This window comes from Parasteatoda tepidariorum, chromosome 4 (assembly GCF_043381705.1).
Source record: "Parasteatoda tepidariorum isolate YZ-2023 chromosome 4, CAS_Ptep_4.0, whole genome shotgun sequence".
Taxonomy (NCBI): domain Eukaryota; kingdom Metazoa; phylum Arthropoda; class Arachnida; order Araneae; family Theridiidae; genus Parasteatoda; species Parasteatoda tepidariorum.
The window spans coordinates 10,467,162-10,492,979 of NC_092207.1; the positions used below are offsets into that span (position 1 = coordinate 10,467,162).

General features: G+C 25.9%; 1 protein-coding gene across 2 annotated transcripts; it reads right to left on the bottom strand.

Moving 5' to 3' along the window:
* Positions 1-477: 477 nt before the first annotated feature.
* On the bottom strand, positions 478-25,684 carry LOC107442396 (Na[+]/H[+] hydrogen exchanger 1). Of its 2 annotated transcripts, none has more exons than XM_071179395.1 (16): positions 25,510-25,684; positions 23,719-23,888; positions 22,121-22,201; positions 18,570-18,628; positions 18,308-18,391; positions 18,121-18,222; positions 17,497-17,675; positions 15,860-15,998; positions 13,801-13,906; positions 13,612-13,728; positions 12,490-12,572; positions 11,253-11,364; positions 10,427-10,569; positions 7,369-7,449; positions 6,098-6,241; positions 478-3,665 (listed from the first exon to the last, which is right to left on the bottom strand). In XM_071179395.1, exons 1-16 carry the CDS (start codon positions 25,680-25,682, stop codon positions 3,555-3,557), a joined length of 1,884 nt encoding a protein of 627 aa, XP_071035496.1. In that variant the 5' UTR covers positions 25,683-25,684; the 3' UTR covers positions 478-3,554. The 2 variants fall into 2 exon arrangements, with proteins under 2 accessions (XP_071035496.1, XP_042907348.1); XM_043051414.2 differs by having other exon boundaries at positions 23,719-23,891.
* Positions 25,685-25,818: the final 134 nt, after the last annotated feature.

Below are 25,818 nucleotides of genomic sequence, written 5' to 3' on the forward strand. Positions count from 1 at the left end.
GTAGTAGTCATAAAAAAAATAAGTCTTAATAATTTAATAAGCCGTTGAATACTACTCCATTAAAAAACCTTGTAATTAACTGAAAATATAATGTAAAATCCACATAAAAAATTTGGATGGTTTGCTATGTAAGGTGTAGGTGGAATTCGACTTACAACTTTTCTGATCTCACATAGTGAGTGAGGAGATATACTTTAAAAATTATGAACTTATGTTTTTTTTAAAAGAAAAAACGTCGTGCGAGTGTAAAAAATTAAATTAATGATCAAAATTTTAATTTATTTAGAATATTCAAATCCTTAAATAAGCATATAAAACTAAAGCATGTTTATTTCATAAGTGTCTTCGACAACCGAGTCTTTTTTCAAAGAGTTAAGATTTTTTAAAGTTTTCATTAAATTACTGTAACCTTTTCTTTAAATTACTGAAATTGTAATATTTTAGATAAATAGTATGTACAGATAAAACACAAAATACTTCAAATTTCAATAAAATTTATTTCAAACTCAATGGAATTTAATACAATTTAGATGTCAAATTTATTAATTTTAAACAAAATATCACACATTTTTGGAAACACAACATTTGTGAGCAAACAAAATACTAGATTCTTAAGCATATTGTATTTAAAAAAAATTATGTTTTGCGATACAATGCAGGTGTTATAACTCACATAAAATGATATCATATCTTAGACATAATGAATAAAAACTAAAATAATAAAAAATGACTAGATCCCCATCTAGCACACAAAATAGTTTAAACATTCAGATTTTAAACAGCTATAAAGCATTTTATAAAATAGATAATGTAAAAAACTTGTTGGAAATGAAATTTTAAGTTTAAAAATGAGCATACAACTTTTAAAACAAAGTAATTAATTGAAATATTTAATTTAATATGTTGTCTGTGCAGACAACATATTAAATAAAAAATTTAATTTTGGAATAAACATCCAAATTTTACTATGTGAGGATAATTAAAAAACGGACAAATAATGTAATTAATGAATGAAATTTTTAATTTGAAAATGAGAATACATTTGTCAACTTTTAATTTAAAAATGAGAATAAATTTTTAAGGGGTAATTTGCTTTTAAAAACGAGTGCATTTGAAAAAAAAAATTTTAAATTAAAAATAAATTTAAATAACAGTTTAATTAAAAATGAGCATTTATTAAGTGAAACTTTAAACTTAAAAATTAACATATAGAATTTCTTAGAATAATTAGAAATACAATAAGCAAGCATTTTTTGATGGAAAATTTTAATTTCTAAATAAGTGTGCCTTTTAAAAAACTAGAGTACATATTTTAGATGCATATGACTTTTTATTTAAATAGATTTATTAGATTAATACAACTGAATTTATGAAAGAAAGTATTGCAAATATTAAATATGATATTTGCAAATATAATATGCAAAAGAGAAAAAAATGATACATTTATTATAATTAAAATCTCACCAACTTAAAACATCAGAGTTTAAAACAATAAAAAACAATGAGCATATGTATGAATTAAATCATTAATAGTAGTCCTAACAAATTCTTGTGAAATGTGCAATATTATCACAAAAAATATTATTTTACTAGTAATCTCTTATAAGCAATAATGCTAAAAACAAAAATCGAAAATAAATTACGATAGTCATACCATTTTAAAACTGTGTTAATAACATACAAATAAAAACAATTGATGATATTAACATTAAATTAAAACAAGTTTTATTAAAAATAACTTAACATCATATGACACAAATGGGAGAACAGCGAAAGCTAACAAAATTAATTGCAGAAGAATAAGGATTTAAAACAGTCCCATGTTAACATTAAATATTAATTTATATTACAGGGTTCTTAACTGAAACGAAATCTAAAATCAGTGCAATAATGTTTATTAAAACTATTTTTTAAAATATTTTTTACGAAAAAAGATATCAGCTTTCAAATTTTTCAAGTAAAAAAAAACAATAATGCGGTGAATGCAGATGCAAACAATTTTCATAAATAAATATATGCGTCACCTTTTATAAAATGGGTCGTTTAGAAAAAAAAACACAAAATTTTTTACCTATGTTTTAATCAATGTAGGATACCTGTCATTCTATAGAATGCAATCACATTGTATATACTTAGACTAGCAAAGTATGTTGAGATTAAAATTTCACAGATCACTGACTCTTAGTATAAAATGACTTATGAAAGCCTAAGAGACATTCAGTACAACAACTAAGCATATATTATATAATATAATATATATAGCATACATTCTATACAATAACTATAATATTAAATTTCCTATTTCATAAATTGTCTAAAAATACTTATATTATAAAAAAAACTAACCAGTTTTTGGAAATGGGAACTTTCCATTTTAATTTCAAATTAAACAATAAATACTATGAATTCCAAGTAAATAAATAATAATAAAGATAATAATTAGAAGGAAAATATAAAAATAATAAATTAGGAAATATTAAGTACTTTGAATAAGATTAAGATCAAGATTTTAGTTTCTGAAACCAGGTCAACCATTTGAAAAATTTTTACTGTAAAAGGAAATTAAGTAAGTAAATATTATATATTTATTAAACACTCAAGCACATAAATTTAGATTTTGGTTGCTCTTGTGTCTTTATAAGTAACAGAAAAAGAGATTTTCACAGTTCAAAAATGTTAGTTTTTACAAAAATATAACAAACATTTTTCAGATATAACTGGTTTTATTAACCACTGAAATTACTTATTTTTGATTGGAAAAATAACTAAAGAAATTGCATTTCCTTACATTTTTTACAAATAAAAAATTAATAAATAAAAGATATAAGTTCACTTTTTAAAATTAACATTTATTTCATTTTTAAAATAATATTTAAAAATAATAAATTTAGATTTTTATAAAAAAAAAAAGAAAAACCATTAAAAAAGAATTTAACGTTATTTTTCTACATAAAATGTTGGTGGAAAAAAAAAAGAGTTTAAAAAAAAAAACAGAAAAATTAAAAAATTAAGCTGTAATTGACTAATTTATTTAAAAACAAAATTATAAAACATAAATAGACATTCTGGATCTCTTATACAAAAGCAAAAAAAAAAAAAATAATAATAATAAAAATAAAGAAAAAAAACCATTTAAAAAGAGTCATATTTTTACAAAATTTTTTTTCCAGAAATATCCAACATTGATTTTTACATAGAAACAAATTGAATTACATTTGATAAGAGTATGATTAAATATTTTAATGGTGTGTTTTAAACATTTAAAAATAAAGAGGGGCAATTTTTAGAATATTAATAAACTTTGTTCAACTAAAATAATAATTCAAAACATTGAAATATAACTTTTTTAGTTTTAAAATTTACAAGCATTTATTAACAACACCTACATCAATCAAGTATTCAAAATTACGAATAGAAATTGTATGAAATATCTTTAAAATATCGATTTCAAAATATTTCAGAAATACATCACAACTTTTAGAGTGTTTTAAATCATTCTACATGCATCATACTTATGTTAACAAACACTAGTTTGGCAAAAGAATAATAGTTTATCACATTTCTACTTCGTCATCAGACATTTCATCAGTCTCTGAAGGTCCTCGTATCGCTTGGTACCACTGATTTGTTAAATCAGTCATTTGGCTTTTACAATCTTTTACCTCCTGCAGAAATAAGTAATTTTTTTAAACAATTATATCAACAAAATGAATTATTTTAATATAAAATAACAATTATTACATAACATATTATAACTGTTGCATATTATATTACAACTGGCAAATAAAATTCTGTTATATGTAATAAGGTACTAAATGCTGAAAGTCATTGAATCATTTTTTAAACATATTTTCAGAGCGGCCACTCTTCAGGAAAACTCAAATTCTTGAAAATTTCCAGATTCAAGTTTCACAGTTCTTCTCATATTAAACTAGCATAATGTGAATAATAATGTGAAAATTTTGCATGCATAAATATGCAAAATGTCATGCATTAAGAATTTATGCAAAATTACTAACACTTTTTCTAAGCTAAATTTGTTTAATATTTTATTTCATACTTTAACATATCATGAAAAATTTTATTTCATGAACCCATTTTAAAATATTATTAAAATTTCTGGATAAAAATTAATTTCTAAAAATGTTTATAATCTTAATGTCTAAAGAACTCACTAAAAGAAATGCTTAGTAAAAGAAAAAAAAATTATTAGAATTTTTACATACAACAGTATTTTACCAGAAAAATGAATAATATTAACATTGGATAAGTTTATATAAGATATATCTGGTTACATAAAACAGTTTTAGTGCCTGAGATTTCTAGGTATGCTGATAAGTAAGTAAACAATAAAGTTGAGCATAACCCTTAAATTTTGAAATTTCTAAATAGTCCGAATTTTTTTCCCTTCAGTTTCTAGTGAGAATGGCAATTCTGGCAATTCATTTTACCTCTTACTAACATAAAAAAAAACTGAATAACCAAAATAACTTTTATTTTTATTTTTAAAGTTACACAATTCAGTTTGCAATACAGATTTTAGTGTTCAGCGTAATTTCAATCTAAATCTGATGACAAGGATTTAAGATTTTCTGTTTTAAACTAACCCATATCTGCATTATAAACCGAGAAAAATTAACTAGAATATCCCATGGTTAGCTTGATGTCAACATAGGGATTCATCTAATCATGAGTATGCCTCATATCAGCAAAGAAATCGGGTCACTTAAAAGGATTCTTAAGCTAGGGTGGCAAAGCAATCAAGGTACTGAGCTGTTTTGGAGTAAATGTTCTTCCATTGATGACCTTGCAAAGTAATGTTGGTGGGTATCAGCTTGCTTGGGAAAAAAATGGCCGGTGAGCAATCCTGAGCATATTGCAAGCATCATGCTTCTGAGCATGAAATTGTGAAGCTTCAACCTCTCATTCCCCTTGGCTTTAAACTGGCTGTTGAATGAATGTTTTACTTTTTTAAAGGGAGTCTTTTCTGAAATGCAAACCTCAAAAAAGGACCAATCACAAAAATCCTAGCCTGAAACCAGAAATATTACACAACAAAAGACATTCAGAAAAAAAAACAGTTTACAGAAATCCAAATCTTAAAATTACACTATAACAACAACACTCAGCATCATTCAGTGCCAGCCCCCCAAGCTCTTGGGCGCATTCATCCCCCCCCCCCAATTTTTTTTTGCTAACTTCCCCTTCCATGTTAGCTTGTTCGAAATAGTGCTATGTTGCTTCTTTTATTTATGTACCTACTTAAAAAAAATTCTCTCGCCTAAATTCCCCCCCAAACTATTCGTCTTATTTAGTGTAAAAATTACCCCCCAAGCTTTAAGTGGGTGCATCGTGAGCCCACCTTCTCCCCTGATGGGGGCCTCTGGCATCATTTGCAGAAAAAACTTAAAACAGTTGATTTGATAATATCCACGACATGACATTCAAGATTTACAGCAATAAAATAATATTAAACATAATATTCAAAATTTCCTACGATAATAAAAAAAAGAAACAAGTTATTTTAAATATTAGACATATACTATCATAAAAACTATTCTTATTACATTGTAATTGAGGAACACTGAAAAATAATTTTAAAAAAAATTTATGCAAAGAAATTAAATAAATATATATTTAGAATTTAAAACATATAGGTATTCATACATTATAAAAAATCATTTCCTATTTTAATACTAAATAACAAAATAGTTAAAGGGATTGAGACAAAAAAGTGATAAATCACGATCTTCCTGAAAGTAATATATTAAACTGTTCGTCTTTGTTGTTTTCAGAGAGATACTTCACAAATATCTGGAATTTCCATCAGATAACAGCGAAACACATTTAAAGGTCTTCATTTAAAATACAGTGTTTTTTTTTCTTTTTTTAACCAAAAATACTCTTTTAAAAAATTTGAAAACGGGTCTCATCATTATATTACCTAAGTTTTTCAGTTGAGATTCATAAATCACAAAAATTTAAATCAATGATCAAAAATTTTAAATAATGAATTACAATCTTAAAAAACATTAAAAAGTGAAATCAAACATATTTTGTAACATTAAATACTTTCATACAAATAAATAGAATTTACCTGGTGAGTAAACCTTCTGGTGAAGAAGGGAATTAAATATTTCACATCTAATTTAACAAAACCTTTGAGATTACTTTTCATGAAATTCACTTCATATTCTTCTTCAGTTAATTCTGACAAATGTTCAGCATCAATAGTTTTTCCCTTAAAAAACAAACAAACCAGGAATTAAAAGTACAATAAACACAGTCAAACTGTCTGCATTTATCAAATGTTAAAATTTGCTACATAACTGTCCTTTTAAAATTTTTATTTATTTGCTTAAAAGAATTATAATTTCAATAACTTCTACAAAAACAATTGTTTAACCCTTTAACTATGAAAACAAAACATAGTTCACAAATCTTTAAGATTAATAATACTGATATACAACCATAACTTTAAGAAATTTTTCATGCAAAAATTATAATTTTAAAGAAATTTTTAATAAGTCTTGTTTCATTCTTTAACTATTGATTCCCAAATTTAGCTGAGCATAATATCTAGAAAGAAAACAGGGCATTGTAACTTCTTTATCATTTCAAGACTAACAATAGCTAGAATCAATCACAAAGCGAAGTCATCAATGAATATATTATTTTTATAGGTGAGCATTTTCTATCCATGTATTTCAATAACCGATCTTTAAATTTAACATTTTAAGAAAAAGTTATCAACAAAGACCTTAAAAACATTTTATGTTCTCTCTCTCTCTATATATATATAAATATATGTGTGTGTGTGTTACTGTGAATAACCGAAATTGGTTGTTGTTGACTTCTGGTGAATGTCGACAGTCACATAGTCGCTTTGGTAAATGTCCGATATATATACTAGGTCTAGTTAAGTGCCACTGCCTGGTATACCTTATATCAATGTTATTTTAAGGTTCAATGCCACTGCCTAGTATGCATTTAACCGGTACTCCGAACACTGATATTTCTCCTAATCAGTCCTCAGCAGGTATTAACATATAGATATTAATATAAAATACCATTGAGAATTTTCCTATTTTGAACAACAATCTAAAAATTAAATTGAATGACAAAAAAAAGTTATATTAATTTAAATTTTTTATTTTATTTAGAATGATAAACCTTGTCAGGACAAATATAAAAACTATAACTATCATTGGATTATCAAGGGAAAAAAAAAGCAATGGCTGTATATTTATACGAGTTTTCCGGTATATTTATATTGTATAAGCTAAAATGAAATTTAAAAAAGTGAAAGAAATAATTCTTTAAACCATTTTACTCCTAGAAAGAACAAATTAATTATGAATAACTTACCATTTCTTTGGTTTTGCTGAGGGATATTTCAGGATCTTGACCTTTCCTCTTCCTTCTAGGTTTTTTACCAGCTTTCAAAAACTATTTAATAAAAAAAATGCGTATGAAATTAAATATTTTTAATAGTGTTTAACTGAACATAGAGCAAAACGAATAAAAAATAATGCATTTTCACTTTAATATATAGATATGAAGCATATAGTTCTAAAGGAAAATATTATTTACAAAGTTTTCCTATCTATAACAAAGAGAGCTGATATTTTAAATATATTTACTTATAAACCTGTAAACAGACAGACAAAGTGTTTTAGAAATATGTAGAATATGTTTGAATATTCTATAGGTATTAGGAAGGATTTAGTGTGAAGTTAGATGAAGTTTTAAATGCATAGACTTTACAAGGACTTTTTTGTAGGATGGCCCTTGGCCTCTAAGTATTATATGTATGACACGTTTTTTTTTCCTATTATTGTTTAAAACAAAATTGGTGGAGTTGGAATATTTCTAAAATGGTTATTAAATAGTTGGCTGAGCAGGGCCTGAACTCGCAAATGTTTCTTACAAGAAGTACAAATTTTATATGAATGCAAAAATGTGAGGAATATGTGGAAAAAAGAGAAATTTTACATAAAATATAGTAAAAATCTGATGCAACAAAAACTTAAAATAACAATAAAAATTAACATTATAAGAGCTTAATTTATATTTAAAAAAAAGCAAACAAGATAATAGGTTATTAATTAAAATAGGCTTTTTGTACCACTGTTATTAATTTGAAATATTTTGTATTAAATCAGGCATCCAGTGGTTGATATATAGTATTGATAACCATTAAAGTGACAGTAAGAATTTAATTATAAGTTGCATGAACTTTATTCACATTTACGCGTGGAAGTTTTTGACATGTTTAACTTTTTGATAGGTCTTATTTATGTATAAAAGTTTCATATCAAAAACCTTGCTTATAAAGTTCCTAAGTTTCAAAGCCCCTGTTCTGGAATAATTGTTTATTTGTGCAAAATTCGAAAGCTAACTTTAAGATATTTCTTAACGAGCATCTTGGAAAAACTAATGAATTTGTACAAGACTTTCTTTAGTAAATTTCAAAATTAATTAAAATAATCAGAATTTTTTTATAGACAACAATGTGGAAAAAATTAACATTTGTAAAACTAGAAACTTACTTGTAGCTTCTAAAAATAAAAAATCGAATATAAATAATCAACAAAAGTAACTTAACTTCAAAATTGTTAAAAACAAAAAATGCTTTGATACTGTAGAAAAGAAACAAAAGTATAAAATTAAATTTCATTTGAAAAGAACTTTAGTTTTAATGAAACATTTAGAAATTTATTTATACATTTCATTTTAACTTACCAACAGAAATAATATTCATTTAAAGTTTTAATACAACAATAAAAAAGCAGCTTAAAAATAAAATATTTAAATTAATATTTGTATTACAGTCGAACCCCGCTATAGTCAACCTGGGATATAGTGAACACTCGGATGTAGTGAACTTTTTTAGCAGTCCCGTCCGTATTCCTATTTAAATAATGTTATTTTTAACGCTTATAGTGAACAGCTTAGAACTTGGAAACTCGGTTATAGTGGACTCAAATTTCATTTCTTTAAATATCTTTTTCAGTCCTCCATCTTTAAACTTGTAGGTGTTGGGACTGAAAATGAATGCATTCCTATAAAATGTGTCATATTACTCTCCTTTATGCTTATCACTTTTAACTATACTGTAATAAATGTCAAACAGATCATTTATCTTATACTCCCCCCTCCCTGACAAGCCTCGCTTTATCTCTTTTCCCCAAGCTTGCTCTACAACTAGTTAACTTGGCCACCTGCTGAATTTTTGGAATTTTCTTATCTGTTCAAACCATATTCTTTACAAATCACCCCTTGACAATCAAGAAGGGGAACAATTTAACTCATTCTACAGCTGCTCTCTTCATATTCTTACATTATCTATTTGAGACAAGATTTTTATTTCAAAAGCAGTGAAAATGGCAAATTCTCTAAAGAGAAAAGCGTTTTCGATAGAGGACAAAGTTAAAATTGTAAAGCGTATTGATGATGGAACCAATCAATCGACACTGTGTAAGGAATTTTCCTTGTCAAAATCTACAGTTTCAAACATTTGGAAAAATCGAAGTGCAATTCTTGCGGCATACGACAAAAACATGGTTTCATCGAAAAAACTGCGTGGAGCTGAAAGAGAAAACGTAGAAGATGCTTTGTTAAGATGGTTCGAAATCTTGTTCAAAATGTAAAAATCTTGCATTCTTTGCACATTGTAGATAAGAAAATTGATGAACTCAATTTAAAATCAAATTGTGTTCAATCAAAAATCACAAATTTTTTTCATAAAAAGTGAAAATAAAACTAATATTTAGCGACGTAATTACTTTTTCCATCAATTTTTGCTTTATTATCTGTTAATTAGTTAATAATTTTTTAAATAACTTATGCAAAATTGCAAAGCCAATTTTCAATCATTCAACTGTCTTATGCAAAAAATATTCTTCAAAAAATTTGGATATAGTGAACCATCGGTTATAGTGGACACATTACTGAGTCCGCAGACGGTTCACTATAGCGGGGTTCGACTGTATTATAAAATATAAGTATTTTTATGTCTTAAAAAAAAGAGAAGGAAAAAAATAAAATTATGGTAGCATTTTTTCTTCAAATACTTTTGGGAGAACGTCTTTCCTTCTAATGCTTTTGGGAGAACATCAAAAGTTTCTAAATTTAATTTCTAGTACTTCAAAAAACCAAATAAATAAAAATTTTGCAAATATTTGCAAGTATAAATAAATGAAAAAAATATTTTGCAAGAATTCATGTATAGGAAAATTAAGAGAAAATTTACTCTCTTGATTGTTTTTTAGCTTGGCATTACAAACCCTAGTTCCTGGTTAAATCAACTATGTATAACAAATCAGTAGTTGCAGAAGAAAATCTTCTCAGACATTAAAAAAAAAAGCATTACACTGTAACATAAGCCCTTGTTAAAATTTTATATATAACATAATGTACAAACCTTCATCAAAGGCATAGTAGATCCACCTAGCACCAAGGTAGTAAATAAGACAATAATCAACGTTGTTGTCACAATTACATGCCTTTTTTCATCTTCAAATTCTAAATGCAGAGCTAAAGCATAAGAGATGGCTCCTCTTAAGCCTAAAAATACAACGCAAAAGCAAAATTGTTATGTAAAATTTGATTTAATAGAAAAAATAAATCAAGGCCAGTTTTAATCATAGTTGTCTCAAATTTCTTAGAAAACAAATAAATTTTTTTAATTTGTGGATAAAAACAAACGAAAATATTTGACTTTATTTATAGTTTTCATAAAGATAAATTTGTAAAAATATAAATCAAAATTAATTTCCCCAAATTATATAAACTTCAATAGAATTAGATTAAAAAGGACAGGATAATTAAAAGAAATATTTTAGGTAGGAGTTATTTTTAATTAAGATTAAAAAATAAGCATAATATTTAAGTTCAAGGTGTTAAAAGAATAGACGGAATTGAAAAAAAAAAGGAATAAAGAAATCAAAATCTAATAAAGAAGTAAACACATTTTTTACATTACTATTACTTGTAATGAAATTAAAAATAATGTAATTAATAAAAGTATCTGTAACAAAAACAAACTATATGAGTCACCTATAATAGCTTTCTCAGTTACTTAAGTGACGAAGACTCTCCATAAAAAATTACTTTATTAAAATTACAGACATTATCTCTGATAAAATACATAAATATCTCTAGAAATTTGGAATTTCAATATAACAATAGAAAATTCAACATTTCTAAGCAGTAAAGATAAAAAAAAAGAAATTAATAAAAATATTTACCGCTGAACCACATGATGAACATCATTTTCTTATTAATCTTGTGTTCTCTAAAATGATTCACCACGTAACTCAAAGGATATATATTCAGAGCTCTTCCCAACAAACATAAAATCTATAAAATAACATTAAATTCACTGATTTATATAAAGTGAATATATCTGTCTATAAGTTGGAATAAGAAAGAAATTACATGAATTACATTTATATATGATTAATGCTAAAAATAAATCATGTTTATTTCTATTTTAAGGGCAGAAAAGAGCTCCCTATTCGAGAATATAATAGAATACGAGAAAATACTCTACATTATTGTTGATCTTGTATTTTGAAAGTAAAAAGGAATGCACTATTCAAGAATATATAGCTTAGCATTCAGGAAAATATTATTCTATGGAAAACTGCTGGTACAATAAGTGGACCAAAATGACAGGCTTCACCAAGATAAGGAATGAAAGCAAAAGGTTAAAATATCAAAGGTATAAATAGGAAAAGTAGAGTGTGCATTAAAAAATGCAATTTACATTTAAATTTAACTTTGATTGCATTTAATTTTAGACAGCTGTTGGCCTAAATAATAATTAATATTTTTTTGTGATTGTTAAGGATAATTGCTTCACACTCGAAATAAACCTATATATTTGCAATAAAATTCAGATTTGTCCATTAGATTTTGACCTTTACAGCTTATGAGTTACTATTTAAAAGTCCTTTTGTTTTTGTCATCTCCTGGTGTTTCAATTTTAAACTTTACACAGACAATAAAGAATTTTTTATCTGGAACTTAGATAATACTGAAACAAATTCTAAACAATATTTGAAAACTGGAAATAAAGAAATCCCAGGTTTAAATTTTTTTGTAATTCAAAATTTCTATAGTCTCATAAATAATAAAAGCATAATAATAATGCTTTATGATAAAACTTCATTATATTTGCAATGAATAATTAGATGAATTTTAACCTATTTATTATAAAGAGATAATAGTACATTTTAATATAAAAATCACTGTAACATCACAGGTCAAAACATATATTTATCACAGGCATGATTTCATAACAGGTATTTTTAACCATATTAAAAAGTGCAAAACGTAAAAATGTAACTTCACAGTAAAAAGTTATAGTCTCGTCTGGTTCATAGTTGACTTACATACAAACATAAATCTATTTATAAGGAAGAAAAATAACTGTACAAAGCATAATTAAATAAAGTTAGAATTCATAAAATATTTACTTACAATACTCCAAATTACTAGAGATGGTTTTATAATTAAGCGAAAGCTGAAAATTGCTAGGCCAAGATATGCAAAAACACAAGTTTCTGAAAATAAAAATACACCTTAAATTTCATGATCAAATAATTGTTACAATCTATGCAACTTTAATATACAACTTTAAAGAAATTATTGTGAGATAAAAAAATATGTCAACAGTATGTTATAACACAAAAATGCTATAAAATACAAAATTTTAGTATGAAAATTGGCTATTTTTTTTCAAATAACAAAACATAAACATAGATAGATTCCGCTAAAATCCAACATTTGCATCCAAGCTCTATAACTCAGGGGTGATTGTGAGCCCAAGTTAAAATTCCGTAAAATTTCTTAAGTTAAAAAAATAATAATAATAATAACAGTTTAAATTGAAAAATTAGAAAAAAATTTAAACAAGCTTTTTTTCCTTTTTCTCAATATTTCTTAGTTTACTTAAACTGTATTTCAAATTTTACATACCATTACATCTATACCATTTAAACATACCTATGATGACCTGGAGAAGTAATTAAAATTTACAAATATGTCTTTCTTTCTTCAGTTTATGATTATAACAACTATTTACTGATAAAAAATTAATATTAATCATGAATATCAGCTTTAAAGTATCTCTCTGGCTCTCCCTTACAAACAAATAAAATAAACTTTGTTTTTAAGTTCCTCTGAAAATTTGATTTCCGGAAACTTCTGTGATGAATGATTTTTTGAAACGCCTGGACCTTCGATTTCCGGATCATTAGCAAAAATTCCGGAAATCCGGATTTTTTCCGGAGCACAATCAGCCCTGATAACTTAATAATATAACTATAAACAATTACAGTATGTAAGGGAGTCAAAATTATCTTTGTCTATTTAATGTACAATATTACCTAATATTAAAAAACACTGCTCATGTTAACAAATCTTTTTACACAAAAATTTCTTTTTTCTTCTTCTGGCATTGAGTTTTTCTAAATATTTGGGGCACGACACAAGATTCCCTGCTCAATGGAGACAGAACTCGAAATTGAATTTGAGTAGCTCAAATGTTAGAGAAATCTCATACATTTTGTTAGCTAACTAATTTGAATAACAGATACGTACCTGCAAAAAAGGCTAAAGTCCTGAGCGTTTGTTGCATGGTGATTTGTGTAACAGGTGAGAGATTAAAATGGGTATAATGAGACATCACAACACCATTAAACAATATGGACATGATACCTAAAATCAAAAATTGATACGTCAAAAACCACACTCAGACAAAGAATGCAAAAGAATTGATTAAAAACATACCAGATAGGTGCAGTCCTTCCGCCAAGCCATAAGGTGCATAAGTAAACACTAATATCATAGCAAATTCTAAGGATGGATTTTTTCTGAGATCAACATACTTAAATAAGTACTAAATTAAGGCTCATAATATATGTATAAATAGTAATATACAAATACAATAAATTATTGAATGTAAAAGAAGAATATTTTTGAAATCAATGTACTAAGTTCTAAATTATAGCCAATATATTAGTGTATATTAATTCACGGATCTCATTCTGTACATAGTGCATATATAAAAGGAAAAAAAAATATATAAAAATAAATCCTGTAAATGTTTTCTAAGATTAACATATCTAAATAAGTACTAAACTAAGTTCCAAAGTATAAGTAAGAAAAAACTGCATAAAAAAGAGTAAATCATTGATTGTTAAACTAACATAGTCTAAAATATTATATCTCTATAAAAAAATATTTACAACACTCATTAACATGACATGTATAAACAGCAACACTGCAGATCAACTAAAGGCACAGTGTAAAAAAAGCCATAATTGTTTTAAATAAAAATAAAAAAATCACCTTTTCCCGAAAACTAACTGAGCAAGTAATGGGAAAACAGAGAAAATGAGTTTCTTTTTCCTAACCTTAATTATTAAGATATAATAAACAATAAAATATCTTAAAATAATCAACCTTTATTTGATTTTCTTAAGAACATAATTTATGTATTACAACATATTTTTATTTATACAGTTAATAACTCACTTAAGGTAGAATAACCAAAATTTGCTAACTGCTTTAATTTCATCACTGCAGGAATTTAGTATAAGACTATGTAAATTGAACACAAAGAAATACCAATAAGTAATTTATAAAAATATATTTATTTAATTCATAGCATTACTCACTTTTAAAATCTAAAATAATATATATAAATTAACAAGCAAGAAAATCATGTTAATACAAATAAACGTATTCTGATGGTAAACACAAATATAAGATATAAAAAAGACATAACAGCTGTCACTTGAAAAATTTTATTACTTATATAATACATCTTTGCATTGTTTAAAAAAAAAATTAAACTTTTTTTTCAGTTTGTTCCTAAGAAATCAATAATTATATTTTAAAAAAAATTCATGAATATTTTGAGAATTAAATTCTTACTTTGTAAATAATATACATATATATATATTTTCCGGATTTTTAAAAAAAAATTTCTGATTTTTTGTTATTTTTATTATTATTTTTCATTGTTCTGTAATTTTTCCCTTGTTTTCTCTACATTTTGAANTAATTATATTTTAAAAAAAATTCATGAATATTTTGAGAATTAAATTCTTACTTTGTAAATAATATACATATATATATTTTCCGGATTTGTAAATTTTTTTTCTCCGGTTTTTTGTTATTTTTATTATTATTTTTCCTTTTTTTCATTGTTCTGTAATTTTTCCCTTGTTTTCTCTACATATATATATATATATATATATTTGCTACTCCAAATCTTTTGAAAAGCAAGAAAAAATGTTCTTAAATGATTTTTTTTTCAAATGAAACAAGAATTTTTTTCAGATAATGTTTTTAATGCTTAACATTAAACAATATTTATACAAATTATGAATAATTTGTATAAATATTGTCTTCGGATCATCCTCAGAGATGTTTCCCAGACCGTCGCCAATAGCCCATTGTGCAGCTCTAGTGCGACCTAAATGCACAACAACAACATTTATAGTTAACTCAATAAAACAGCTAAAGAGAAGTTTACTATTGTTACTACTTTTCATGAAACACTATTCTTAAATGCAAAAATTACGTTTTTAAATAACTTAAAAATGTACGGCAAAAACTGGAAAAATAATGAAGTTCTAATTAATCTCTTAATTTTAATAAAGGCTAATAAATCTTTTAAATTTTTATTAATACATGAACTAAGGATAATTAAAATACATTGTGTATAAAATACTGACATGGTTAAAATTAAATATTAACTGTAAAATATAACTAATTTAACTTTTCGAAGAAAAATATTTATAAAATGAATTGTACGAGAAATCATTAAGAAAAAGGATATTAAAGCTGCAGTTAAAGCAAAAACGACACCAATAGCTGCAGAGGCAAAAAACATTAAAAAAAATCGACCAATTCCATGTAAAACAGCAGCTCCTGCTGACATGCTAGCCATTCCTGGAGATGAAGCTTGAAGAATTGTCCTAAAACAGAAAAACAAATTATATATTCATATTTCATAAAAAATTAAAATTTATATTTTGAAAATGAAATCATGTAGCATAACAAAGAGATTTAACTTTTATACAGTTAAAAACACAATTATATATTATTATAGACTTTTCATATCAAATAAATTGCTTTGTTAATTTTGAATTAGAAAATTCAATTTGTGATCAAAACTAAGTTTGAAACTAGAGATTCTGATTTCATGTCCTAATGTAGCATAATGGTTATGTGAAATATTACTATTTCTGCAATGTTATCTCAGTTAACTGTTACTTATATACACTATTGTCAAAACACTATTTTTAATATTCTGACATCTTAGTATGCTGTTACACATATCTGATAGTCAAAACACTATTTCTTCTAAATTCATTACATTATATTGGTTCTTACGGAGGGAAAAAAAACTTTAAAAAACATGCTTTTAGCTTGAACTTAAATGCTCAAGTTGTTTTAGAGATTTAAATTAATAAAAATTAATTACTTCAATTATATTTCAATCAAAAAAGCACTAGTTTCTCTGTTACTCATGGCCAATAATGGCATTATTAATACTAAAAAGAAAAATAGCTGACCGGACTGCGTAGGGGTCAGGGAATTGGCCTTGTATCAGAAAGGTTTGGGTTTGAATCCCGGACAAGGCAAGGATGTTCTTTCATTCTCTGTACTATCGTCCTTACTGTGGGAGCAACATTGGCCCACCTAATATAGTGCCCCAGAAACAGCGGCCAACAAATCAGCTCTAATACGTCTGAATTGACAAAAGTCAACCCAGGTGTGCTTTGGAGAAAAAATATTAAAAAGAAAAAAATGAAAGGAGGTAGAAAAGTAAATTTTTAATTTTGAAAAATTTACAAACAAAAAAAAAAATGCAAAAGCATCTAGTATTAGTTTTATCAGTCAAATAATTAGATAAGATCTCAAATTAAAAGACAAGATTTTCATGAAAAGAAGAGAATCAAAGAAGAACACCAACTAGATGGCTAGATGATGAGTAAGATATGAATCAGACAAAAGAGAACCAATAAAAAGCCACAAATAAGGTCAAGTAGAAAAAACATGGGCTATCTCTGCTTGAAACAAGATGTAGAGCTCTAAAAAGTAAAGAAAATTTAAAAATAAAGAAAATTTTAATAAAGAAGATTTTGATAGATTACTTTGCGACTCGAAGGCACTTATAGTTTTTGTATCTAGGTAAATACATCTGCCCAAAAATTATTAAAAGTATAAAGAATCAAAGCAAGTCTTTATCAAGAAGTGCAGTTTTTGTAAAAATCTAAAATTACAAAAGAAAACTTATAGCTCTATCTTTGTTTTCCTGTGATTCTCATTAAGGAAAGGGAAAGAATGTAATTTTAAATATGCTTGTGAATGGAACGAGCAATTAAATTAAATGAAAGGAATATTTCAGTCTAAATATTGCAGTTTATTTATATGCAATTCAATAAACAATTTTACAGTAAATATACTTACGTAGCCAGAACAATGGATACAGCATCATTTAATATACTTTCTCCCAGAACTAACATGTTGAGAACAGGCTCAACATCTAAAGCATGAAAAATCGCTATAGTAGCTACGGGATCCACAGCTGAAACCAGAGATCCAAATGCGAAGCTTTCCGTGAAATCTAGTTTATAAGCAACATCTGCCTTTGAAAATAAAAATAATATATTAAGCTAAACAAAGATAATCATCCAACATCTGAAATGCCACGAAAATATTGAAATGCCACAAAAAAATGTTGAAAACAAAATACATTAAATTTTTAAATTTATAACACAAATAATTCAAAATTAAGTTTTAAAAATACTAAGCTATTACTGTTTTACTTGATATATTAGTGTAATAATAATTAGGGAAAATATAAAAATATTTTCATTTTTTTAAAATCTTTTTTATTTTCTTTCGTTTTAGACTTATTTTATGAAAAAAATAAAAATTTAGTGTAATAATAATTAGAGAAAATATAAAAATATTTTCATTTTTTTTAATTTTTTTTATTTTCTTTCGTTTTAGACTTATTTTATGAAAAAAATAAAAATTTCGCATAATTATTCTAAAAAATAAATAATGAAAAATATGACAAATACTTACTATCCCTAATAAATAAACTCCACCTCCAATAATAAAAGCAGATATAGCTGTTCCAAAAATTGCAAAAACTAAGATAGAGCCAATGTTTTGAAAAAAATTTCCCTGTGGTGATAAAAAAGAGACAATTTTTTAAAAAAATATTAAATTTAGAAAAAAAATAAGTGAACAGGAGATATTAAAAACTTACTTTATGTAAATTATAACCAGATTCATACATAATAGGAGGCAGAAGCACAAGGAAAAATGTAGTAGGGTTAAAAGCTTCTTCTTTCTGAAAAAGTGTATGTATCTATCCATTACTTTTAAAATACATTAATTAGCATAATATACTAACAATAATGCACAAATAACATTCAATAACAGAAATATATCTAAGTTTAATGTAAAATTGGTAGACAGAGAACTATAATTTTAAAACTATATAAAAATTAATGAATATGGGAACAAACCTGCCAGTTTCCTAAGTTGTTATTAGAAAACAGCTTTAAAACCAAACCAATCAGAGCACCTATAAAAAAAATGATCACAAAACATTAAAATAATTTTAAACAATTTATCTATTTAATCAATTATCGCATAGTTGTGAATTGAAAAAAAGTAAAAATGCCATTTGTGGAAAAACTTTAATTTTCCTTTCTAAATACAAACTAAGAAATGCCTCTTATGAGTGCCAGTCATATATATTCGAGATATAATAGATATAATAGAGATATAATAGATATAATATATATCTCTAATAATATATATTTAAAGCAGGGGTAGAAATTAAAAATTTTAGTTGCAGGTCCAAAAGATATTACCAATCCACACACATTCTGATTGTTCCAATTACATATCTCTAATAGTTTTCTTTTTAGAAGTTAATAAAATGAATTTAAATAAAAATTACAGTACAGAGAATGTATGAACTATGCTATTTTGTGACAAAAACACAGACCAAAACATGAAACCAAACATAAAAAAAAAAAAACAGCAAACTACTGCTTTACATCAATTGTTGGTCCAGAGAACGACCTATAATTATTTCATAGTGGTCCCAGTGAAAATTTAAAGGTCTCGGACCACCATTAATTCCGTTACTGCACTGGTTAAGTTAAAATATGCAACTGTGTGAACCAAGATGTCATTCAACAGAAGAGTTATATAAAGCAACATAAAAGTGTATACAAATCAGCAGGGTTCATTGATTTAAATCAGCTTGATTTAAATCACGATTTAAAACATGATTTAAATCAAATGTTTTTTTAAAAAAAATCATTGATTTAAATCAACTAATTTTTTTCATCTATATGTATTGATTTTAAAAGTTAAAAAACAGTGTTTTAAATTTTTGATACTTTTATTATTTTCTTTTCTTAGTATAAAAATTTTATTTATATAAATTGCTACATTAATTAATTTTAGTTAACGAAATTACTTTCTTGGTGTGTGTTAAATTCTAACACATTTGAAATTGCATTTTTAAAAATCTTTTGATTCTTGAGATTGAAAGTACAGATTAAAGTAAACATTTAATGCTGTGTTAATATAGACTTGCATAGCTGTAGAAAGTAATTAATAAACATGAAATTTTTTCAAAAAATAACACAAATAATGTTAATTAAAATTCTACCTTTTGAATGAAAAAGCGTGAATTAAAATCTACATCATATTTTATTGGTGGAAAATGTATATTTCTGAAGCTTGAGGTTATATTAAAAAGAAATTACCCTAATATGCCAAAAACAGAAAAAGAAAAAAAAAGGGCTGATGAATTCAGATGTTTTTTTCCTAATATAGTGTCATTCTTCCCTTTCAAACTCTTTCAAAGTCTATTTGATGCAGTAGGGTTATTAACTGGTATTTTTTTCTCATAATATGTTTACAGTATCTTTGACATTATCTGATTTTCTATAAAGAAATTTTGTGAAAAAAAATTCCAATGAGTACATAGATTTTCTAATTTTTTTTTTTTTTAGCTTGACTTATCTATTTTGATATAGAATTAAAAATGAATATTTTAATATAAAAATATATAGATTAAATATGGATTTATTTTTTGATGAATGACTACATTTATAAGCACAGTTTGCTACATTTATTTTGTCATTTCAAAATTCAAGAGAAGAAAAAAAGAAATCCCAATTTTAAATTAAAGTTATGGTTTTCTAACTAAAACTTTATTTTAATAGTTAAAGTACAGGGGTCTGTCCAAGCCAAATTTACTACCGTTTAACGGTACCTTAACAAATTCAACTTTAGGAAAAACGATAGAATAATTACACAAAATACTTTTTCCTGAAATTTTATTTTTGTGTCGCGTAAGAAACGATAAATCCATATTTTTACTATATTTGTGTTGATTTTTTAATATAATTTTTAATTTTCACAAAATAGGTACCTCTCAGAAAAACCCAGACAGACCCCTGAAGTATTGTTTAAATTCTCTATTTCATCTAGTCTTTAAATTTGAATCATGCATTTGTTTCAAAATGGTGGCTATGCATTCAAAGCCATGTATTATAATGAAAAATTATTTTAGTTAGAGCTTCTAAAATATTGTTACAATATAGTTTTAATATTAAGTTAATTTTGATTAAACATTAATAATTTTTTTAAATCATAAATTAAAGTTCTTACAGTGTATTTGAATAAAAATCAAAAAAATCTGATTTAAATCAAAAAAATCCGATTTAAATCAAAAAAATCTGATTCTTTTGATTTTTTTTAAAAAAATCAAAAAAATCACGAACCCTGCAAATCAGCATAGTTGAATTTATATAAACCTTTATCAGTCTCTAATTCTAACAATAATAGTTATCAGGCTTTGTAGTGGTCCAAAGAAAAAATCAAGACATTTTTCAAAAAAATCATTGTGAAATCAGGAACATTTATCTTTTGGAACATTATATATACCATGTTACTTTAAAAAAAGGCAAACGATGAACTAAAATGTATAATAAGTGTAGTAAAAGCAAATTTTAGCGCAAAAGAATAAAATATACAATTCTTAATTTCAAATTACTTTGTTTATAGCACAAAGTTTTAACAGCTTTCAGTATATTTGCAGAAATTGAAATTACGCCTTAGATTCTAACAATGTGCAGTAATTTTTATTTTATTTTATAGCCATCGTTGCACGGTCAACCCAATTTTGGATTTACGACTACCAATGTTCAACTCTGTAGCTTTGTAATTTCGAACCCAATCCAGAAAACAAGGGAACTCCTGGATCAAGTATTAGGAGAAATTTGCCTTCGAGGAGGACCTTTTGATGGAACTAACATGCATTTGTGTTACACGGAGAGAAAAACCACGAAAACCTCCCATGGTTAGCCTGACAGCAAGGAGACTCAAAGCCATGATCTGTCTATCTCTGAAGATATTTAACGTCACCATTGTGGTCGGTGCGAGCCGGATGCAGAATTCGAATCAACCAGGGATTCAAAGCCGGGTCACCTGGTTGGAAAGCGAGCGATCTATCCCCTGAGCCCTCACTGCATTTATGTGCAGTAATTTTTACTTTAAATTCGTCGTTGAACAGTCGACCCAATTTTTTGAGTTTACGACCACTAATGTTCAACTCCGTAGCCTTGTAGTTTTGAACCAATCCAGAAGACAAGGAAACTCCTAGATCAGTACCCCTCTAAAGGTATGATTTGCTACGGAGGACTTTGTGACTAGACAGATTTAACGTGCATCAGTCACCATTTACTTCTTCAGTTGTAGGGGATCGAACCCACCCCCTCTTGGACAAGGGCACAGCACCCCAACAACCAGATTATCCCGACCTTTGTGTGCAGTAATTGATGATTTCTCATATTCTTGATAAAGGACATATCTGTTGCGTTCCTTAAGTCTAAACTTTAAAGCGTTTGGTATGTCCGATGTAGCCAATGTTGCAATGACAAGAAATATGGTAATGACTTTAAGTTAGAAGCATCACTATAAAAATAATAATTAAAAACTATAATTATGAATATTTCCTGTGACTCTAAGACAGTAAAATGTTTTGTCTTACCTAAAAATACGACTGAAACACTTTCAGGTAAGTATTGAAAGTTGGTTTGTATCAGGATGTGAATTAATAAGATGCATAATGCTGAAAGGAAAGAAGAATAGAATAATTAATAACACTGAATAATAGATAAACACTGAAATTCAAATAATTAAAATATCAGTACCTTTATTCAAGGTTTTATGTACTTGCAACTTAAACACAGTTAAAAAAAACTTATCAAATTTTAAATTATTAATTTCTTTTTAAATTTTCTCCATTGTTCTTTATTGCCTCTTATATATAAATAAAACATATAAATAGATAAACCAGCATAAATAGAAAAAAATAATACATAATAAAAAATCTGAATAACATCATAAAATTATTTTTCAAAGATGTTGAATCTACAAAAATAATTTTATGTAACTGTCAAACAATTTTCCAACAAATGTTTCTGCTTTAATTAGCAAATAATTTCATACAGAAAGAAATTATACAAAAATTTCTGCTTTTCAATTTGAATTGGAGAATTGTTTCAAACATTCAATTACTTTAAAAAAAAAAAAACAATATAACAGGGGTCTGTCCAGGCTGAATTCACTACCGTTTAGCGGTACCCTCCCAAATTCAATTTTAGGTAAAACGGTAGTTTCACAAATTCAATTTTAGGAAAAATGGTAGTTTCACAAAATACTTTTTCTTAAAACTTTATTCTTGTATCCTTTAAGAAACGATAAATCCACATTTTTGTGTTGATTTTTAAATATAATTTTTAATTTTTCACAAATTATGTCTAAATTTTCACAAAATAGTAACTATTTTGTGAAAATTTAGACATAATTTGTGAAAAATTATTACTCTCAAAAAAACCTAGACAGACCCCTGTATAATAAAAACTGTAACAATAAATAATTTTCAAACAACATAATAAATTTTGTTAGTTGGAAACTTCAATAATAATTCAATATTAATTTATTAAATATTTAACAATATATAAAAGCTGAAAGAAAAGTTCTGAGTGGCATCATAAAATTAATCTTTAATCAACAAAAATAGTACCTATTACTTAAATGTTAAAACATTTTCTTACAAATGATTGCATACATAAAGCTTTAATTCTAATAAATAATTAATAATAATAATTAATTGACTTTAAATTTAATACACCCTTGCTTCAAAAAACCATAATATTAAAAGAAAAAATAAGAGTTTAAAGAAAAAAGATTTCACCAGAACAAAAAATGAAAATAAAATATTTCACACATGCTTTTTGATTTTGCAGAAAACTAATCATTAAAATATGAATGCTTTTGAAATTTTAATTTTATATATATATACAACACAAATATACATATTTTAAATATCAGAGTGTTGACTTGCTTTTATTATTTTTCATTGTTTAGTTTGTATAAAAACTGAGATCCTAGAGTTACTATTTAACCTAAACGATTCTTTTCTACTGAAAGACATTACATAACTTTAATCAACACCAAAGAAAAGACATATCCTTCAAATTAACAACTATAACCAAGCCTAAAATGAATAATTCAAAACTTGAATATCTTTAACTTTTAAAACTGAATAGAAACATATTATGAATAAAAATGAATTCTTCTTACCCATAACTATTAATACAAAAAAGATGGCCATACTGGAATGATGTTCTTCCTCTGCTGATCCTTTTTGAGGAAGAACAGCATCAAGAGAGGCTGTAGTGGATGTCGTAAGACTCGTCGTTTGATTAACCGCGTCGGTTTCATTTGCAGGCTCTGGATGAGGACTTGAAGTACTACTTTTCAAAAAAAGAAAAATATATGAAGATAAAATATGCCTACATAAGAATAAAGTAATTAAGAATTCCCATAAACGAAAAGCAAATATTTGTATTAATTTGGCTTTTTTTTAATATAAATTTGATATGATAATTTAATAGAATACATGGGTGCTAATATAACAAAATTTCAAGACTGAACTTATTTTTTTACCCCTCAACACGATCTAGAGCTACTTAGAAAAATTTTCAGAAATTTATAGCTGACTTTCCATAAGAATAAAAGAAAATTTTTTTTCTTCATTTTATTAGTTAATTTTTCACAAAAAAAGATAACCTTGTAAATCTTTTCACTGAATGAAATTGCTGAATTATAACTCACTCACTTTTTTTTCGAAGCCATTCATATTTCTACTCATTTCACACATCATCATTAATGCTTTGGTTTGATCTATATATTTGATATTTAAAAAATAATCATAATTTAACTTTGCCCAGTATCTCATGTTGGAGAAAAAAAATATAAACTCAAGCAGATCCAGATTCAACATTAATTTTGTTTAGACAAGTAGATGCAGAAATTCAGTCAATCCCATTCCTTCAGCATGGTGTGGCATCATTACTTGATCATTTTGCAATAATTATAAAAAACCACAATGTTTTCATAGATGTTGCTGAGCCATGACGGCTCAGGAGATAGAGTATTCACTTTCCAATTAGGTAAACCGGGCTTGAATCCCAGAGAAGGCTGGTTGATACGAATTCTGCATTCGACAAGCACCGACAACAGTGCTGACGTAAAATGGGCTCAGTGGTAGGTGGATCATGAGTTAAGAGCCCCCTTGCCATCAGGTTAAAGGTGAGAGGTTTTAATCTTCATGTAACGAATGGAAAGTAATGTTAGTTCCATCACAAAGTCCTCCACGAAGGCAAACTTCTCCTAATGCTTGATCCAGAAGTTTCCTTGTCTTCTGGATTGATTTCAGAATTACAAGGCTACAGAGTTGAACATTAGTAATCGTAAATGTTAAAAATTGGGCCGGCTATTCAATGATGGTTGTAAAATAAAATGTTTTCCTAAAAAGTACTATTTTCAAATATCTACATGTGTTTTGTTTAAATTTTCAAATTTAAAATCTATTTGGCACTTTGGCGATTGTAGTTGGTGCGACAGGTCACGATACGTAAATATCCTTATGATCTATTTTTTATGATAAAAAATGGTTGTGGCATGTAAAAATCTAATCTTACAAAACCAACTTGATAAAAATTATAATTAATGTTCTATGATCTGATTTACATTTACATTGTGTTTTTCAATATACTATAATTAGTTTTTAAAGCTATATATTTCTCAATACAGTAAAACTTAAAAGTATAATGTAAAGTAATGCAATATTTAAAGAACTACGTCTTCTTCCATTAATATGAAATAGTACCGGGAAACAATTAAGATTTTAAGAAACTTTACATTAGTTTTTAATATATTTTCAATTATATCATAAAGATATATACATACATACATATATATATATTAATATATTTTCAATTATATCATAAAAGATTAATCAGATTTAAATAAATGATTAATATTATCAAACTATTTGACATAGGATAAAAAGAAAAACTAAAATTAAACCTGTTTGATGAAGGTAAATTGTTTGAAAATATTTCATTCAAACTGCTTTTATTTACAACAGAACTTTTACGCAAATCTTTTGCATGATCATCAGCAGTACTTTGTGAAAATGCAAAATCAGTTATGCAAAGAGCGAATGAAATAAATAAAAAATACTTTACAGACAGCATCATAAAATTTTNTTAAACCTGTTTGATGAAGGTAAATTGTTTGAAAATATTTCATTCAAACTGCTTTTATTTACAACAGAACTTTTACGCAAATCTTTTGCATGATCATCAGCAGTACTTTGTGAAAATGCAAAATCAG

Coding starts and splice junctions, on each gene's coding strand:
- LOC107442396 (XM_043051414.2), bottom strand. CDS start 25,682: ATGATGCTGTCTGTAAAGTATTTTTTATTTATTTCATTCGCTCTTTGC. Junction 13,729..13,800: donor GGAAGGACTGCACCTATCTG/GTATGTTTTTAA, acceptor TTTTGATTTTAG/GTATCATGTCCATATTGTTT. Junction 7,450..10,426: donor CTACTATGCCTTTGATGAAG/GTTTGTACATTA, acceptor TTTATTAAATAG/TTTTTGAAAGCTGGTAAAAA.